Source organism: Canis lupus, chromosome 13 (assembly GCF_003254725.2).
Source record: "Canis lupus dingo isolate Sandy chromosome 13, ASM325472v2, whole genome shotgun sequence".
NCBI lineage: Eukaryota > Metazoa > Chordata > Mammalia > Carnivora > Canidae > Canis > Canis lupus.
The window spans coordinates 58,498,062-58,512,730 of record NC_064255.1 but is presented as its reverse complement, the minus strand read 5'-3'; the positions used below and the strand labels follow the sequence as shown (position 1 = coordinate 58,512,730).

Here is a 14,669-nt window from a genome sequence, read left to right as displayed (position 1 = left end):
CTGTAAATCACATTTTTATACAGTCTAAGCAGCTGCCTAGTAGGCACAACCTTATCATTTGGTAATGGGGGAAATATTCTGAAAGCCAAGTCCCCAGTTGCCAACCAAGGACTGCCCTGTGAGCTGCTTTAAATGATCAGGCCTGCTATGTTGATTTCTCCATTGAGTGAATCTCTAAAATATATGTATTTATATATATATAGTTTCACATGTATCTACTTTGAACTTTATGTAAATAGGACTGTGACATACTTCTGTGACCTGATTTTTTTTTTTTCATGGTTAACTGTCATTTATTCTTATTGCTGTATCTTAGTCATTTCATTGTTGAATGTGTGATGTGTGATGTTATAGGACTATACCATAATTTACCCAGTTTACTATCAGAATAGTTCTTTGTTATCCAGAGCAACATTGTTTCTGTGTTAGGTTATTTGAAATTTCAACTTTACTAGATAATGCCACATTGTTTTTCCTTCCTTCCTTCCTTCCTTCCTTCCTTCCTTCCTTCCTTCCTTCCTTCCTTCCTTCCTTCCTTCCTTCCCTTTCTTTCTTTTTTCCACATTGTTTTCTAAAGTAGTTACTTAAGTATACAACTCTATCAGCTGGTTTATTGTTTTTAAATACTTTCTTTTTTTTCCAATTTAAAAAACAAATGTATTTAATCAGAATTACTATTTTTTATTAGATCTAATGTTGTATATCTCTTAGGCTCAGTGCCAGAAATCTCATCTGAAGTCAGTTCCAGTTTCTTCAAGGAAGAAAGAAAGTGAAGGTGTCAACAGATCAGGTTGGTGGCATCTCCATGGATGTTATTTGCTTAGACATTTAAAAGGAGATTTTGAAAGTGTCACGTGTGTTGGCTTGAGTGATAGGTTCACAGGTCAGTGTAGACAGAGTGGTCAGTGTTTTATTTTGTTTTGTTTTTTTAAACACGAATAATACGCTTTGAGTATTCCTTTGTTTTAGTGGTAAGAACATTGATTATTAGGATATGGTAAGAGACATTAAAAAAAAATTATTGCATAGACTGTAGTTTTAAGACTTTTCAAATAGATTAGTCTCCTTCCCCTCTCCCCCCAACCAATGAATATTAAATCACACAGTTCTATGGGTCAGGAATTGAGAAGCAGCTTAGATAGATGGTTCTGGCTTGAAATTTTTCATGAGGTGTCAGTCAAGATGTTGGTCAGTGTTGCAGTCATCTGAAGGCTTAATGGGGAATAAGGATATATTTCCAAGATGACTCATGTGGGGCTAAAATGCAGGCAGGAAGTCTTAATTCCTTCTCACATGGACCCTTTCATGGGCTTCTTGAGCATTTTTTTTTTTAATTGAGATATGTGACATGTAACATGTTAGCTTCAAGTATATAACATTCAATATTTGTATATACATGGTTAGTGTTCTTTTTTTTATCCTTTTGTTCATTTCCTTTTATTAGATATATGTGCTGCAACTTTTAAAAGTTGGTTTACATTTTTTCAAATCAGAAAAATTTTGCTCATTTGAAGTAAGCTTCAAAGATTAAAAAAGTAAAGCTACTAATTGTTATTTCCATTGTCCTGCTGAGGTAACCTTTGAATGAAAACATATATAAATGTATGTGTGTGTGCACACCTTCAGAAGAGGCTGTACAATTTTTTTTTTACACTAGCAATGTGGGAAAGTACTTTTTACCTGATAGATCATTTGCCTTTTTTTTTTTTTTTTGCCAGTTTGATTGGTATTACATGATCTCATTGTCACTCTAAAATATCTATGATATCCAGGGAGTGCCTGAGTGGCTCAGTTGGTTGAGTGTCTGCTCTTGGCTCAGATCATGATCCCAGCATCCTGGAATCAAGCCCCACATTGGGCTCCCTGCTCAGTGGGGAGCCTGCATCTCCCTCTCCATCTGCTGTTCTTCCTGCTTGTGCTCTCTGCTCTTTCACTCTGTCTGTTCAATAACTAAAATATTTTCTAAAAAAGATATCTGTGATATCCATTGCATTTGAATACTTTTTAATTTATTTATTGGCTATTTGAATTTCCTTTTATCTGAGTTGGCTATTCGTATCCTTTGCACATTAGTTTTTTCTTGTTAATGAGAGGTCTTTGAATTGAGTATCTATATCTGTTGATCTGTGATTTGTGTGAGAGGTGTTTGCCTTTCCAATGATCCCTTGACTTTTACAGATTTTGTTTTATAGTATCTTAAACCATATGGTAAGTAAGATTTTTAATTTTAATTGTCAAATTTGTGACTTCTAATAGTTTTTGACCTTGTTTTGGTTAAAAGGTCTATCTTATTCTAATGGTAGAGTCTTAGATTTTCATCTTCTTTTTTAAGTTTTTATTTAAATTCCACTTTGTTAACATAGAGTGTAGTATTAGTTTCAAATGTAAAATATAGTGATTCAACACTTCCATACAATACCTGGTGCTCATCAAATCCCCATCACCTATTTCACCCATCCCCCAACCCACATCCCCTCTGGTGACCATCAATTTGTTCTCTATAGTTAAGAGTCTATTTCTTGGTTTTCCTCTCTCTCCCCTTTCCCCCCATACGTTCATTTGTTTCTTAAATTTCACATATGAGTGAAATCATAGAGTATTTGTCTTTCTCTGATTTATTTACTTAGTATTATACTTTCTAGATCCATCCATGACTACATTTTGTTTTGTTCATTTATCCACTGATGAATATTTTGGCAGTTTCCACTTTTTGCTTATTCACTGCTGTGAATGCAGGTGTACAGATACCTCTTGCAGTCTCTGCTTTCAATTCTTTTGGAGACATACACAAAAAAGAAATTATTGGATCACACAGTAATTGTATTTTTAACTTTTAGGGGAACCACTAAACTGTTTTTTATAGTGGCTGCATCATTTCTACATTTCCACCAGCAGTGTATAAGGGTTCCAGTTGCTCCATATCTTCAACAATACTTTTTTTTTTTTTTTTGCATGTATGTGTTTTGTTGATAATAGCCATCCTAATGGGTATGAAGTTGTATCTCATTGTGATTTTGATTTGTTCATCATTGCTATTAGGAATTTTTTTTGTCATTAGGAATTTTAAATTAATAATTATATACCACTGCACACTGTAAGAATGGCTAAAATCCAAAAAACTGGTTCTTCCTTGTAACTCATTTTTTTGAGAGTTTGTCTTTTTATTTGTTTCAGGAGAGTTTGTAGTTGATTGTTAAAACATTTTTATGATGGATATTTTAAAATTCTTATTAAATAATTTTAACATTTGATTCATCTTGTTTATTTGTGCCCATTGGTCATATTTTTCTTGTTCAGGTAGTGCTTTTCTGAGTTTTGGTATGCTTCATCATTTTGATTGTATTCTTGACATTTTGGTTAATATTTTAGGAAACTCTTGATTCTATTTAAATCTTTTGTTATAGTATACAGTTGCCTTGTTTTGGTTTAATGTGTAGGTTATTGCTTGCTTCTGTGGATTTTATTTCCAGTGGCAGTTAAATGTTTAGAGTCCTAACAGTGATATTTTGGTCTGTTTCATTTCCTGATGCTGCTGAGATTCCCGCTCAGTTCTTGGAGTGCTGTGTCAGATGAATGGAAGATGTTTCAGAGTACCCCATGTCCTTATTCACTCAAGTGAGGGTTGGGGTCAGAAACTGTTGAGATTGGATCTTCTAAAATGACTGGGTAGAGGACAAGATGGGGGGGTGTAGGGTTTTCTTAAGTTCTTCCTGCCTCAGGTTAGACTGCCCATAGAGGCCCTCCATGTGAAGTAAGGCCTTGGTTGTTGATACTAACAGTGGTTCAAAATGTCACCTTGGTCTGTGCAGCAGTGGCTGGGAAGGTAAAAAGTTTCACTTCTCTGCAGCTATTTGTGGATCATTTGGCCTGCTATCCTTGATTGTTGAAGTGGAGACTGGGTTGGTCCAGGGACAAGGTTAGCCTAGGACTTTGCTCTTTTACTACTGCTGTCCTGTATAACTTACAGAGTGGGACCTGGCATGGCCTGAGGCTTTGCTGCTTTTACAAGGCCACTATAGAATGGCGTATTTAGTGGGTTAGGTTGTGGAATTAAGAGTTGGGGCTCCCTGCTAGAGGTCCTTGTTGAGTTTCCCTTCTTCAAGTCTTTTGGCCAGAGAATGGAGGATTTTTTCCCCTATGCCTATTGGTGGTTCTGGGTTGCATACCTCTAGAATCCAGTCTAGGGGGGTATATGGGAGATAAAAGGACAACCTAAAGGATTCACCATATTGTCTTTTGTTGCTTAAAGCTTGAGGTTCCTAGCAAATACACCTTTTTCTTTCCAGCTTTTAGAGTTCTGTTATTGTTGTTGGATAGATAATTACCAGGAATTTAGTTTAGTTGTATTTAGAGGGAAAAGCAGAGAAAACTGAGTATACTGTCTTGTTCCATAACCTTCTAAAAGATGTTTTTTGATTGTATTTAAAATTTTTAATCTTTGCTTTTTTAAAAAATTAATTAAGTAATTAAGTAATTTATTTTTGAGAGGGAGAGAGGCAGAGTGTGTGGGGTTCAGGGAGAGAGAGGCAGAGGGAGAAGGAGAGAGAAACCCAAGCAGATTTCGCTATATGCTGAACCAAATGCGGGACTTGATCTCACCACCCTGAGATCATGACCTGAACTGAAATCAAGAGTTGAATGCTAAACCAACTGAGACACCCAGGTGCCCCTGATCTTTGCTTTGTAAGAGTGTGAATCAGTACAAATACTCCCCAGCAGTTCTACTTTTTCTTTGATATTTGAAGGTATAAGGCTAAGAGAATATGTATGCTCTTTATATGTACATGTATATATGTATGTGTATATATATATATACACACACAAATACTCTTTTACATATAAAAATATTTTTACATATGTACCTTTATATATATTTACACACAAATCTTATATATCTCTGCATATATCGGTTATGGCTCTGTAAGTGTATATATCTGTATATGTGGTTATCTAGCTGCCATAGTTTACTGACTTTCAACCTAAAAATCGAATCTCATAATTTCTCTAGCATTTCTTCATTATTTTAACTGTGTATAGATTTATTCAAATCTTGAGTAAATTGACTATCCATATAATTGTGAATTTTCTGTTTGAGAATTTTTGCCATTTCAAAACTTCAGAGCAAGGAGCAAATACATCTTTATATTCATTGATTTCGTAAATTAGAACTTGTAGAGCACTTACATATTTTAATCATAGATCTTTGATTATAAACTTAATGAACTGTGAGTCTTCTGAAAACTATTTCTAATTATTGCTATTGAATTTTAAAACACATTTTGTTCTAATATTTAAAAAATTTTAATGTCTTCATATAATTTTCTTCTAGCTCAAGACCATGAAGTTCATCAGCAAATTTTGGCAACTGTTGGTTCTAAAAATACACCTGGCTTAAGAAGAACGTCAAGTAAAAAACTCAGAGATCACCACAGTGAAGCCAGTGAAAAATTTCACTTATCTGTTGGCTCACCTGTAGTTCTTTTGGATGCAAAAGCTTCTGTATTGCAAAATGCTGTTCCATCTGTGGCCCAAAAGAGAGAGACCTACACTTCTGAAAATTCAGTAAATACATTGCCTTCAAGTACAGAAATTTCTCTTAAAACCAGAAAAAGGTAAATTTTTACCTATTCAAATAATAATGTGAATCCTACTTTGAAAATTTTAAGTTATTTATTTTTAATGTATTTTATAGTAAATATTGAGGAATCTTAACATGAGAAGAGCATAACATACATCAGTTTATATTCAGTTTATATTTGATACAGAAAGCTTAAGGTATGCTTCAGAGAAGTTTGTGGGTAAACATTTCTATAGGCTGGAAAAAAAAGTATTTTCTTCTGATAATATGTTTTCTATAACTTCCTAAGAGTATTTTCTCTGTGTCATTTGTAATTACAGTGGTAGGTATGTGTTGGGTCATTTGTAGGGTAGCAGAAGGTAAGTATTTTGAGGGTAAATTGTGGTAAATCTATGTCTGTTTCTTGGGGCTTTCATTTTGGCCTTTAAGAGGCAAAGTAGATCATTCAAAGTCCTTTGCTACTGGGTACCTTTGCAATGAGTGTAACTGTCTGCCTAGTGTCTTGTGTAATTCTTGGAGCCAAGGAGTTAAGTACATTCTAAGATTTTGCTATTCAGAATATTCTGTGGCTCAGGATCAAGAACAGTGGATGCATTATCTGGCAGTTTTTTAGAAATACAGAATCTCAAAGCCTACTCTAGACCTACTGAATCAGAATCTATATTTTGATAAGATTTTTCAGATTATTCAAAATCTCATGAAATGTTTGAGAACTAGTCCTCTAAGATACAGATTTCCTTGGTCTATCTCTTACTTTTTTCCATTGACAAATAAGAAATGTAATTTTCTTTGTATATTTTAAGAGATTACAGATCAGAACGTGGAGATTTTAAAGGCCTAGTGGAAAAAAAATTTTTTTTAAGATTTTATTTATTTATACATAAGAGAGACCAAGAAAGAGGCAGAGACATAGGCAGAGGGAGAACCAGAGGGGGAGCCTGATGCAGGATTTGATCCTAAGACTCTGGGATCACCACCTGAGCCAAAGGCAGACGCTCAACCCACTGAGCCACCCAAGTGTCCCGGCCTAGTGGAAAATTTTGTAAGTGGTCTGTATTGTCACTGAAAACTTTATTGTTCAGGAAAACTTATAACTCAGCAAACTGTGAGATTATACAACTTGCCTTCCTTTTAACCTTCAAGGTTAAATTTTGAAGAAAAAAGTGTTTTGAAGAAAGGAGAAATAGCAAATAAAGTATCAGAAATAGAAGATAAAGTATCAGAAGAAACACAAAAGAGGAGATCATTAAGAATATCTCAGAAAAGAGTACAAGACTCAGAAGATGAAATTCAGCCACAAACTAAAAAAAGTTTTTCAACATTGTTTTTAGAAACTGTAAAACGAAAAAGTGAATCCAGGTGAGTTACTAAGAAGCTGCCTTTGAGGCAATTTTATTTTACATTCTGTGAACAATATCAAGGATTCTTAATGCTATTTAAATAGATTCTTAATGCTAAATGCTATTTATATAGAAGTTAATCTTATTTGGTACAAATTTTAATTGAAATTATGCCTAACTCTCACAGCAAATCACTCCCAAAGCCATCATTAAATATCTACTAAATTAAATGTGAAAGACAGTAAGTTTTTTCAGCTTTCATTGCTTCTGTTCATTAGCACTTTCAAATCTGTATGATACCAAAGAATGAAGGCAGTATTTAGAAACAGAATTATGTCATGATGTATTTCACTATTAAGGGCTTTAACACTTTTACTTTTCTTCTGCTTGTGTTAATAAATTTTAGTCTGTTTTGGCCTCCTTAAAACCTTTAGAGGTTCTTCAGTGTCCATACAGTGATCTTAACTGGCTGCACATTACAGTTAACTACAATTAATGTCAGCTAGGGTTGAGAACCACTGGCCTATATAAACTTCAGATTTGTCAGCTGGTATTTAAAACCTTCACTCTCCCTGGTTACCTGTTTCTGCCAACTTGGTCATACACATTTGCATTTGTCTGTTTTGGCATACCATTTTTCCCTTGTCATATGCTAGTCTTTTTCTTTTCTGGTGACATCTGCTTCCTGGGTCATGGATGGCTATCTTCTTTCTACAACCTCACATGGCAGATGATAGCAAGAAGGCTTTCTGAGGCTTCTTTTATGAGGGTGTTAATTCTATTCATTAGTGTTCTACCCTCATGACTTAATCACCTTGTAAAAGCCCCATCCCCAAATACTATTCCACTGGGGATTAGGTTTCAGTTTATAAATTTTGGAAATATACAGACATTCAGTCTATAGCAAGTGTCAACGTTGTTTCCTAAGGATATCTTCAGTTTGACTAATCATGATGTTTTGGAAGTCCCTTGAAGTAAAATAGAGGCGCAAATTTAGAGAATTCTTATTGGCCGGTTTAGGAAGGCTTAATTTTTAAATTCTTAGCATTACTTCTTTATATACAAAAACTTAATAGATGAGTTATATACAGTAAGGCAAATTAAACCTGTTTATAACAGATTGGCTATTTCTCTAAATGTTGAAAAGTAATATTTCTGTTTAAATATTCATACATTGTGGTTTTCTATTTATATTGACTTGGTATTCATTAGATTTTCTAGAGTTTTCTAATCATATAAACTTGCAAAACTCTACTTGTTAGAAGATAGTATATTTCTTAGTGTATATATATGTGTGTGTGTGTATAAATATATATATATTTATATGTAGAGATAAATCTTATAATGTAAAACTAGTTTTACATTATAAGATTTATCAGGGGTTTGAGATTAGAAAAGTAGAGAAGGCATTTTCATTTCATAATCTTTTTGTATATTTTATTAATGAAAATATAGAAGAGGCAGACACGATAATGCTTAAGGATCCTGACTCAAGCGGAAAAGGCAGAAACAGGAGTACATATGCTAGCTTCAGAGTTTGGGTGTTTACCCTAAGTTTTTACTTATGCATATCTCACTTCAGTAGGTGTTTTGCTTGAGGCTGTTGTTATAAAAACGAAGGAAATGCAGAAGAGTCCATCAGATTACTATCCTTTGAATAATTCCTTCCTTCTCTAGAAAGCTTTCCCAACTAATTGGAAGAGATGCTGTTTAATTCCTATTAGATTACCTTTCTAGATACTTTTCATTTATTTCTATACTGTGATTGCAATATTAAAACTTATTTGAAGACGTATGTGATTATCAAACTTGGAATGAATTTTTATATTATTTAGTGCATAAATTTGTAGTGTTTTCTTAGACTATTATACTTGAAGATGCCTTGGAAATGACATTGTTTTGGATGTAAAGAAATCTGGCCCCTAAGAGACATCTATACAGACCTAGAATTAGTATAACAGTATAAATAATAATGGCATACATTTTTGGACTGTAGGTCAATGTCTCTGGGCTGTTTAACACATCTGCGGGTTTCAACTATTCAATATATATAATGGGTTGGGGGAGCCTTAAATTAGTTGATGTCTAGGCTTCCTTCCAGCTCTGAACTTCTGTGATTTCATTAGTGTTTTAAATGAGTATAATTGGGTATTACAGAAATGTAAAAGGAGAGGAGGATTTTCAAGGGTAAGAGAAAATTGACGAGATGTATACTGTTCTTTAAAAGATACATAGATTATATTTCCTATTTAGATTATTTTCTTCACAAAGCAAAGGTAAAAACTTTATTTTTTGAGCTATTACTTATTGTAACATCCTGTTTAGTCCTGTTGTTAGGCATATAGCAACTGCTCCACCTCATTCATCTCCTTCAAATGACCTAACGTTGTTAGAGGATGAATTTATAATTGATGAATCAGAAAGCAGTATTGCCAGTCAACCTTGGATTACTATACCCAGAAAGGCTGGGTCTCTGAAACAGTGCACAGTGTACCCTGCAGAGAGCTCTGCACTACTTCAAAGTAAGAAGTCAAAAGAAAAACATCACAGCGTGTCACCTACAGCTTTGACAAGTGACAAACATTCTGACACAGCTTATGCAGTAGAGACGTCTCCGCCCTCTGAACAAAGAAGACTGGGTAGAAGTTGTGCTTCGACAAATGAACTGGAAAATGATTATAGATCTACAAAACATGAAATGTATTATGAGAATGCAGAGAAATCATCTGGAAAGAAAAAGACTATACAACAACAAGAGAGAGGAAAATTTAAGGCCAATATCCTTGAAGAACAGGTTGATATGGAACAATCGAAAGATAACAATATAAATGTGTCACATATCACCCAAGATAAATTACAGAGAAATTCAGATAGAAATATGGAAGAGTGTGAAAAGGTGATAAATGTTGGTATTTCCAAAAAACAGATGCTGCCTGTGGGTAAGTGTTTTATATTAAGTATAACTATGAACAGTATTCCACAACTTTGTTTTTATAATATTTCTGTTTAGCTTTGGGAAGTAGGCAAAGTAAAACTAAATCTGTAGGCTCTTTTCTAGCATCTGTCTTTTACCTACAACTAAATTCTGAGTCACTTGAGTTTTGTGTAGCTTCTAAGATGGTAGTATATATAAAGGGAAAAGTGAATGGGAAAGACTCATAAACCAGGTAGTTACCAGAATATGAATAAGACAACATCATATATTCTTTGAGGTTTATTGAAATATAAACTGGGAAGAAAAAAACAAGATTAGTATGGGGCTATTTATTACAGAATAAAATTCATACTCTTTTATTCCATCATTTTCTCATTAATCTAACAGTAAATTGCTAGACACTGTATTTAGGTAGTGAAATTAACAAAGATTACTGAGACACAGTTATCACCATTAAAAAAATCGATCTAGTAGTGTCTGTAGACTAGCAGATATACACATATATTCATAGGCCAGTAGTAGAATTAGAGACAGTTATCCAAGTAATATCTCAATAGATCTTTTTATCTTGTTTCACTATATTACTTATCCAAGCTGGGAGACTTGAGAATTAAAAGGGATTTCAGGACAGGAAGCATAAACTGAGATTGTCTCAGACAAAGCTGGAGTATGGTTATCCTCTTTATGTCATTATTGTATAGTGATTAAGGTTTGTAATGATGAAACTCTCATGAAGAAAAGATCCATTTATATTCTTTATACCGCTTTCTAAGTAATAGAAAAGGTAATTTTTCTTACAGGTTTCTTTAGAATAGTTAATGGAATAGAAAACACTTAATAAATGTATTAGATATTTTATATGTACATAATATAATTTAATCCTTCTTGATAATCCCATATGTTAGGAGATAACACTCAAGGTTAAAAAAACTGGCTGAGGATCTGTCTCCTCGTTAGAGCCTATATTTTTTTTTTTAATATTTTTTTTAATATTTTTTTTAAATTTTTATTTATTTATGATAGTCACAGAGAGAGAGAGGCAGAGACACAGGCAGAGGGAGAAGCAGGCTCCATGCACCGGGAGCCCGATGTGGGATTCGATCCCGGGTCTCCAGGATCGCGCCCTAGGCCAAAGGCAGGCGCTAAACCGCTGCGCCACCCAGGGATCCCAGAGCCTATATTTTTTAAGCACTATAAAGAAGTTTTGAAATAAGTGGAAGTGTTTTTGGTAGTCATTTGAAAAAACTATTAGTTAACCAGAAAACTCTCTTCACTATAATTGTGTTTGTACCTAGAGGTTCTAGATGACTATAACATATTGCTGATAAAGAAGGGAGAAAGAGGTAAAGTACGGTGTTTAAGCTAGTTTTTATGAAAAATTCCACTTTAATTATTACTTATTCAATTACTTTAGCTTTCTTTTTGTATAATCTATAACATAGACTTTAAATTACCTGAATTAATGGTTGTCACACATGAGTTTTGTCTGTTCGTACCTTTGTGTATTTGAAAAATTCTGCTTAAAATAAAGGGAGAAAAAAGCCACCGTTTTTATTTTGTGGACCTCTCTTGTAAATGTCCAAATGTCCCAGGTTATTTTTTAAAAATATTTTTATTTATTTATTAGAGAGAGAGAGCATGAGCAGGGTGGTGGTGGCAGAGGGAGAGAGAGAAACCGACTCCTCGCTCAGCAGGGAGCCGGATGAAGCAGGGCTAGAACCCAGAATCTTTGGAATCATGACCTGAGCCTAAGGCAGATGCTTAAGTGATTGAGCCACCCAGGCTGGCCGGCTGGCTGGCCTGCCTGCCTGCCTGCCTTTCCTTTTCTCAGGAGGTGGGTATTTTAAGAAAATAAAAAGAATCTGACTAAACTGAAGTTACATTATAGGAAAGTTTTTTTTCTTATTAGTCCCTTAAAATATGAATTCACAAAATTTGAAGCTACAAAAATTTTTATTTATCCTAAGTTCTTAGGAAAAAAACATTGTATCAAGAAAGTATACTTGAAGGATACTCTGTTTAATTAAATGCCAAATTCTTCACATTGATTTTCAGGTATATTAAATTCTTCTTTATCTAGATTGTTTAGTGACTATAATTTCTGATTAATTACCAGTTGTATTAATTTTCTATCACTGTCATAACAAATTACCACATACTTAGTGACTTAAAAAACATACATGTATTTTATAGTTCTATGGGTCACAAATCTGAAATAGATTTCATTGGGCTAAAATCAATGTGTTGACAAGGTTGCTTTTCTTGTGATTCTGGGTGAGAATCTGCTTCCTTGTCTTTTCCAGCCTCTTGAAGTTGTTTATATCCTTGTATCATGATTTCCTTCTTTTATCTTCCAAGCCAGCAATACCAGCCTTCTTACATTTCCATTTTCTTTTACCTCTTCTTCCATTGCCCTTTCTGACCACTACTTTTAAGAACACATATAATTAGATTGGACCAGCCTAGATAATCCAGGATAAGTCTGATTCTCCTATTTTTTTGTTTGATTTCCTTCTATTCTTTATTGACTTCTTTTTCTCATTTCACTTATAAATTTTCGTGATTCTTTCCATATTCCTCAAGTTTAATAGTTTGCCCTTTGTTCTTCCTTTATATTCATACCTTGAGAAAATTATTCCTTTGCTTCCATCTGAATTATTTTCCCAAATTTACCTTCAGAGTAAAAGTCTGGTCTTGTATTTCCTGTATTTCCAGATTTCAACCCGAATTATGTTCTCATCTTTTTGAAAAGTTCTGTACAGTTTCATCTTTAATTATGTGATTATGTATAATACCTATCTGCTCCTTTGGTCTTACAGACTTTATGTAATTTGTTTACTCCATGAATATTTCCTACTTAATAGGGGTTTAATTCTTTTTTTGGATCAGAAGTCTTTTCTCAGATGCTTCATAAATGCTGGTTTCTTGATTTATTTGATGATCAAGAAAATTTTTCATTCTGTCTACTAACATCTAATATTTTAAACCTCTTCCTGAAAAAAATTTTCCGTTTTGGTGGTTGTGCCCCTCTTTGCTGTAATATTTGTATTGAAATATCTTGTATTTCCCTGATTTTTCCTTCTTGTTGTCAGCCGCAAAAAACAAAACTAGAATTGATCTCACCTTTCTGCTAGATTCTTTTCTTACATCATTGGGATGAAATGAAATTACTACTGGTACCAAACCTTTACGTTAGCTATGATTGCTTGCCATATTCATTGTTTCTTTTCAGTCTCTTTTTTCTTTTTAAATTCTATTTACAAAAATAATGTTTTTCCTTCATATAGGAACATCTTTTGAAACTTCATTTTAGGGCAGCCCGGATGGCGTTTAGCGGTTTAGCGCCACCTTCAGCCCAGGACGTGATGCTGAAGACCTGGGATCGAGTCCCACGTCAGGCTCCCTGCATGGAGCCTGCTTCTCCCTCTGCCTGTGTCTCTGTGCCTCTCTTTCTCTGTGTGTCTCTCATGAATGGATAAATAAAATCTTTTAAAAAAAGAAAAAAACTTCATTTTAAATCTCTTCTTTCAAAAATTAGATTGACAAAATCATGACCATTCAAAACAGAAAAACAATGGTTACCTTTTTTTTTTTTGACTTGGGACATTGGTAAGTAGTTGGAAGAAGCCACATACTTTTCCTTTTCAGAATGTACTCAGAATGTACATTTTTGGGGGGCTCAGAAGTATATGTTCTCAAGCAATGTGAAAGGTTTACATTTAACTGACAGAAACAGATCTTATTGAGAACATTTGACTTAAAAAAAAGGAGATGAAAGAAGCCCACAGAATAAATTTAAGACATAATTGAAAGGGTTTTTTTTTTTTTAATCTGTTGTGATTTTCTGAAAACTCTTTGGTTCCATAGATTGTAAATTTTTTTTTTATTTTCTTTAATTTAGGAAGCAAGAAAAATAGCACCAATGTTCCTTATACAGTGTATCAGAAAAAAGATAAGAAATCTAAAAAGAAGCATTTTCCTAGTGGGTCCAAGAAGAATAAGCTTATACCTGATGAAGTGACTTCAACTATTACAAGAAGTCGAAGAATTTCCCGGCACCCATCTGATTGGTGGGTGGTAAAATCAGAGCAGAGTAAGTATTTTATTTAAATGATGTTCATGGAGAGCTCCAAAAAGTCATTGTATAGGAGGCTTTATGTTTGATTTATACTCCCATTTTCCACAGAAAATCTAATGAGGACAAAGTTAAATTGGATCATTGATAGAAATATTAAATCAATTAAAGTGTAAAGATACTGGGCTCTACTATATACTATATTCTAGATAGAAGGATATAGCTGTGGAAAAATAAACTGCTCTCATGGGACTTACATTTAAGTAAAGGAAGACCAGCAATATAGATGTATAATTCATGCAGTGATAGGTAATAAAGAAAAATCAGATAAATGATAGAGATGAGAAGTAGATGGCAGAAGTAGGGGTAGGTAAGAAAATAGAATACTGTTCTTATAAAAGGTGTAATAAGAGTCCATTTTGATCTTTCAGAGAAAATATCTTAGAAAAATGAAGAGGGGAACCATACAAATAACTTGGTGTGTAACATTTCAGACTAAGAGAACAGTATTTGTAAAAGTGCTAATGGAGCATACTTGGCATGTTTGAGAAATTCAAGAAGGCCAGTATGGCTAAAGATGAGTAAGCCAGGAGAGATGAAGTCAGAGAGGCAGACTGGGATAGAGAGTTTAGATGAAGTGTATTGGGAAGCTATTGGAAGATTTTAAGCAGTAAAGTGACTTGGTTGAGTCTTCTTTTAAAAGATTTTCTTACTGCTATATAGAGAAGAAACTAGGGCATG

At 33.8% G+C, this 14,669-nt stretch overlaps 1 protein-coding gene across 6 annotated transcripts in view; it reads left to right on the top strand.

Annotated features, from left to right (window-relative positions):
- The window catches only part of CENPC (centromere protein C), a 77,937-nt gene that overhangs the window by 15,952 nt on the left and 47,316 nt on the right, over positions 1-14,669 (top strand). For all 6 annotated transcript variants that reach the window (XR_004815281.2, XR_004815282.2, XM_049093003.1 and 3 more), the window contains exons 5-9: positions 712-790; positions 5,330-5,612; positions 6,722-6,937; positions 9,244-9,857; positions 13,755-13,946. Coding sequence is in view for 4 of the 6 variants with exons in the window: in XM_049093003.1 (XP_048948960.1) it covers positions 712-790; positions 5,330-5,612; positions 6,722-6,937; positions 9,244-9,857; positions 13,755-13,946 (1,384 nt within the window). In the remaining 2 variants the exon portion in view is untranslated. The remainder of the gene's footprint in view (positions 1-711; positions 791-5,329; positions 5,613-6,721; positions 6,938-9,243; positions 9,858-13,754; positions 13,947-14,669) is intronic.